We start from the raw sequence: 5,727 nt of genomic DNA, 5'->3' as shown, positions 1-5,727 counted from the left end.
GCAAAACCGTTCTCAAGATCTCCACACAAGATACCCCTTTCGGGTTCGCGGGGATAGCACATATCGACCCCGAGACCATAAAGCCACGCGCAGCTGCACTTTCGAGTTCCGCCAATACAGAGGTTGTGATTAAACAGCCCGAAACTCGCCCAATCAGTCAAGAGCAGCTTGTGGCTGAGGTAAAGGGTATATACGCTGGGCTCGTTATAGTTGAAAGCAGATGCATCGAGGTTGATAACGCTCAGTCATCAATCAAGGACACAAGCCTAATATTTAACAATGAGCAATGGCAGGCTCTAATCGCTTTGCCTCGTACTTTGCTCCATGAGCATCACGACTTTTTCTTGGCTAGCTAATACCTATCAGCTAGGCTAGCCCTTTGACGGCTTGCGAGCAACAAGTACGCTATGCTAGCTAGGATGTGGAGGCACGGCATCTATTTTTTTCTTGACTATTACGTCACTGTCTACTAGCATTGCTAGAGCACATGTAAACCTTTTATCTATTTTGCGTACTCTATGATGGCGTTGCTCTATGAGACGGTGCTAACGTTTGAGGATACCTGGATCGAGTGCCTCGGGGACTTGGGACGCTACTAGTAAGCTTTCGCATCCTTTTGGCTTACGTTACGCAAGAATTTCCCCTTGGTTTGGCTTTTATACTGATTAACTCTGGAATAGCCATTAAAGATAATAACCTCAAAGACCGCGAGGTGTAGACGTCTGTTTCTCGCTATTGGTACTCTAAGGTAAGCGACAAAGCCCCGACACCAGGACGTCTGTACCACCACCTCGCTATCCTGGCTCGCCCAAACGGTCTGCAACAGCTGTTCTATTATGCAAAGAGTCTGTGTGTTCCTATACCTTTCCTGAGTGCTCGGGAAAGCATCATGACGCTTTTTGACCCGCACCTGGCGGAATCCGTCTTAGTTGTGCATCCGATTCACCCGAATTACCCCACTTTCGTATAGGTTAGTGTTGGAAGAGGGCAATCGAAGGCATCAGTATAGATAAGGAGCATAGCCTGGCCAGCTACACCCTGCAAGGTGGGGCCAGCCTCTCAGCCACAACGGGGGACATGTCCCACTTCACCTTGCTGCTGGCCGCGCAGTTAGACCTCCCTTCTTCATATACCTCATACCAGTACAATCAACCAGCATTATCACCACTTTGACATGATCGTTGCTATCGACTCGTATGAGTATCTCACCGCCTGTGAGACCAACAGTTAGACTTTTTGCTCTCATTTCGATATAGATATTTAATTAAGAGACATTCAGCCAGGCCCCATATTAATCTATAAGAGTTAAACTAAAGTCATCTCCTGAGGCATTTTCCAAGGCTAACTAAACTCCGCGGGTTCCGGAAGCCGCAGATGGGTGAAACTTCTTCGGCTTATATATATTCAGCTTAGTTTATCAGCAATGTAGTGTAGGCTAGTTGTTTAGAGCCATTATCTTGAATCTACTTATAGTAAGTGAAAATATTGCAAAAGAGATACGGCTAAGTACTAATCTAAAACAGAGGGAAATAAACCTATCATTTCGATCAACACCAATCAAAATGCAAATTTTCACTTCTGTTATGGCCTTCGCAATTTTAGTTGGTCGCACTCTTGCTGAATGTGGCGAAGGCACATTTAACGGAAACTCTAACAACATCAAAAGAGTATCCAACTGCGCCCTGAACAGAAACAACGTTTATTTCTGCGGAGACTCCGGAACCTCGGTTGTTCATAAACAGAGCCAGCTTGTCCTTCGCGCTGGAGCGGTTGACTCTACGGTTCTAGTTAACTGCGGTGGCTACGGTTTTTTCTACCATTGTTCTGCGGGACAGGAAGGCAGATTCAGGGAGCCCTTGTGCAAGGATGCAGTATGGGAGGTGGAAAATATTAAGGAGCTTTAAAATCAGTGCCTTCCGTTAAAAAAGGTTATCTCTGCCCGCGAGAAAAACTATCCCTTTTGGTCCCCCTGTGCCTTCCGTTAGGAAGGCTCTTCTATTCCGCCCGAGAAAAAGTTGCCTTTAGCCCCCCCCTAATTACCCGCTCTCTAATTGGCTGTCCCTTCTGCCCTCTCATTGGCCAGAAAAGAAAATCGATAGCTATTGGATGCATCCATCTCGTTTTATGGGTCATATCGTCTAGTCACTTATGCCTTCCGTGAGGAAAGAGTGATTATAGGGTTTCTAGAGCCAATCAGCAACCGGCCCTGGTTCCTAACTACCAAGCTTCCTTGCGTGCACCTGGGAGCTGGTGCAGCCCTACGGCGCCACCTAGCTCCCCAGAGGGCGGGAGGGGGGAGCGCGAGGGGTGGGCAGCCGGCCCCCCCCCTGGCACCAGCCACGCCAGCAGCCACGGCGTCTTTCCTAACGGGAGGCCTTTTCAACAGGCGGCTTGCCCGCCGTTCCCCAGTTAATTACAGTTGTTTAGTAAGCTGGATAGTTATAACAGTATATAGCAACTGTTGTTTAGAAAGGTCTAGAAAGGATTTAAAGAGAAGGCCTACTAACTGGTTGCTACTAAGCAGGAAATTAAGCTGCTACAAGTAAAGGTTAACAGTTTACAGCAGAGGAACAGAAGGCTGTCAAAATAGACCCCAACATGAAGTTCACCAACATCCAGGATATCCGACGGTCTCAAATAGAATCTAGGGAAGTTGTAGATACAGCAGCTGAATCCAGCGACTCTGATTACCCTAGTGAAGTTGACGACTGTATTGTAGTTGGTGGTGGGTAGAATAGGTAGATAATCGAAGTTGATGGGTTGTGTGGCAATGTCTGTTAAGTGGGGGTGCCGGAAAGTGGGTGCCCAACGTTAAGTGCCGATGAGAATTGATGACTGAACAAATTACTCACAGACTATGACCTGGACAGGTCTTTTCTCAATCATGACGAGACATGGGAAGAATTCGCTCGTCGCGAAGTTGTTCCACTGATCCGAGAAGATTTCGAGATTGCGGTTTCGAGAGCGTTGGCGGACATTCCCAAAATATTTTGCTTCGGGTGCAAGACCTCATTCGCAATGTAGAGCTGCCATTGAGACGCAATTTTCGACGAAGTCAAGAGCAGGCTCGGCTACCAGCTAATCTCAGTCCAGTGCTAGACAAGCCATCGACGCCAGACATCGAAGACGTCATTGACGCCATTGTCCTGCAAGCGCCCTACAGCGAACAGGCGATTAGGATTCCAACTGCTGATGCAAGCATCAACGACACTGATTACGATACTGGGCAACAGAGCTTGGTCGGCCCTGAATCACAACAGGGAAATGTGGCCACTTCCGGTGCTTCAGCATTCAAGACAACTGAACCGCCAATAGATGGTCCAGGTGCAACGGCTCAAATGATGGGCGATTGGGACTTGTGTCACGAAGCAGGCCAAACGGGGGCGCTCAACCAATATCGGCAGCGTCCGGGGGAGGGGGCGTCGCTGAGCAATCCTCTTGTAGAAGGATTAACCACTTTTTGCCTATAAGAAACTCTTTTCTACGCTCCTGACCCGCCGCACCGATCTGTATCACAATTCAGTCTCTCCCCATGGCCCTTTGGATTTCCTCTTGGGCGTCCATCAACTTCCGCGTTCCATTTCAAGAAAGAGAAGTATACAGAAGCACCATGAAGCTTCATTCCCTATCATTTTATACATTGGCCGTCCGCTTCAGCCCTAGGTGTTCACAACCCACAATGCAATGCCGATGGGGATGATGGGACCTGGCTTCTAGAACAGAGCCTCCCCTGAGTTAAACAACTGTGCTACCCGTTCCATTACCCAAGAATTGAGCCCTCAGGCTCGCAGAAATTGACGTGCGGCGGCGTTGCTGCAAATGCCGTCGGCGTGCGATGGCCATGATGTTGCGGATTTGCTCGTAGGTGATGGTGGCGTGGTAGGACCTGCTGCCCGCAGGAGTGAGAAATTGTTAGCAAATCAGCAGCAGCAATGCCCAGACGTGGGGACGCCGCAATGGGATCAATCAGGCATAAAATGCGGTACATACCCATCGGTAGAGCCTCCCACACAATCACTGTCGTCGGCAGAGCGCCTTCTCGCCAGCGCGGGGGGCACGGCACTGTAAGAAGGAGTCAAGAAGTCGGACGCGAAGAGATGTATGGCGCCCTCAGGCTGGATGGCCGCCTTGTTGTCGAAGACGACCTGGCGGCGAAATGCCCACTCAAAGGTGACGAATCCGACGTCGGCAGCGCTGTCGGCATCGTCATTGCCACCATTGACGATGTTGTTGTTATTGTTGTTATTATTGTTGTTGTTATCGTCGTCTTGGTGGGCGGTAAGCAAGCTCACGGTAGCAACTTCTGCCTCGGGGTACTCAATGTCAAGGATAAACACCGCACGGATTTCACCTTGGCTGTCGGCAATGTAAGACATGGCCTTGGCTTCGACGTCCTGAGTAGTCTGGGAGTAGGCAATCTCGCCGACTAGCGATGGCAAAATGCTCTCGTCGTCGATAAAAGATAGGTCGGGCTGCGCTACGAATCGGTCGCATCCGATTTCGACGCTTCCATTGGAGTATATGCGTCGGAGTTTGGCAGCCACGGCGAGGATACTGTCGTTGTTGTTGCCATTATCATCCTGCTAGGCTACATGGCTTTCAAGCTTCAACGCGAGGTCGTCCTTGCTCTTATCGATGAGATTGGCCAAGGCCTCTTGGCAGTGGTAGTGGAGGGGGCTCTCTCCCATGGTTAGGATGGCCCGCTCTGTTGCATGATTGTAGTAAAGTCGCGTAATTCGCAGGACGGAGGTGTAGGACTGGAGTGTGGGTAGATCGGCAGGGAGGACGTGGAAGGTTAGAGGTCGGCCTGGTGTTCCATTGTCGAGAGCCAGGGCGATGTCTTCTTCGCATCGGTTGATGTCATGAGCGGATAACAAGGGAATCTCGCTTGCTTGTCCGACTCGATTGACTTGAAGAATAGACTCTTCCTCCTCCTCCTCCTCCTGCTGCTGCGCCAGATTGACGCTGGCCATCAGGTTCCGATCCGGCCCTGCGTGGAGGTGAACATGGGGCGGGTGAGAGAGGACGCGGCAATCGAGTTCCCGCTTCAGCTGCAGCTGGTGTGCGTTTGCGAGTTGGTTGGCAGCAGAGGACCCCTTTCCTCTAGGGGCAAGGACTGCTGCAGCGCGTGCAGACATCATGGATCTGGATGTGTGCGTGGTGGATAAGAACGGGCGAGGGGGAGATGGTGGATGAAGGAGCCATTGTACTCACCCAGGTGTGTCGGTGTTTTGTCTGACCCAAGTATGATGTGCGCAAGGTCGAAGGGCCCAAGGGATGTGAGGGCGTGTAGGTGATGGGCTGGCTCTGTTTGCTCGGCTAACTAAGGCGAGGCACAAAGGAGTGCACTGACTTGGTGCTGCGGCGGTGACTGCAACTGCTGACGTCATTGAGGCCTTGTGCTTCAGCTGTTAAGCGGGGCACATTAAGGAGACTGAAGAGGATGGTTGTGGTAGGCAGGAGCTATAACGGGCAGAGGAAGGAGGGTGCCTTCAATGACTCCAATGGGAACAGGCGCGGGAACAGACGCGACAGAGGTTGCTGCCTCATCAGTCAGGAAAAGATAACAGCGACCTGCTGCGATTGGAGCACTGCCTTGGAATATGAGAAGAACCGTTAGGCCAGCCTTGCGGTCGCTTTCACTTGAATACGCGCCTGATGAGGGAGATGAGGGAGATGAGTGAATATCGCGTTCAGACTTCTGATGATCGAGGTAGTAAAGCCTGG

General features: G+C 50.8%; 1 protein-coding gene across 1 annotated transcript; it reads right to left on the bottom strand.

Annotated features, from left to right (window-relative positions):
• Nucleotides 1-3,735: 3,735 nt before the first annotated feature.
• Nucleotides 3,736-5,138, bottom strand: EsH8_XV_000023 (uncharacterized protein; the record flags this gene model as incomplete). Its single annotated transcript, XM_083274064.1, has 3 exons — nucleotides 3,736-3,889; nucleotides 3,991-4,554; nucleotides 4,612-5,138. 3 exons carry the CDS (start codon nucleotides 5,136-5,138, stop codon nucleotides 3,736-3,738), a joined length of 1,245 nt encoding a protein of 414 aa, XP_083120596.1.
• Between the last annotated feature and the right edge of the window lie 589 nt (nucleotides 5,139-5,727).

Source organism: Colletotrichum jinshuiense, chromosome 15 (assembly GCF_051148585.1).
Source record: "Colletotrichum jinshuiense chromosome 15, complete sequence".
NCBI lineage: Eukaryota > Fungi > Ascomycota > Sordariomycetes > Glomerellales > Glomerellaceae > Colletotrichum > Colletotrichum jinshuiense.
This window is presented reverse-complemented; position numbering and strand designations above follow the sequence as displayed.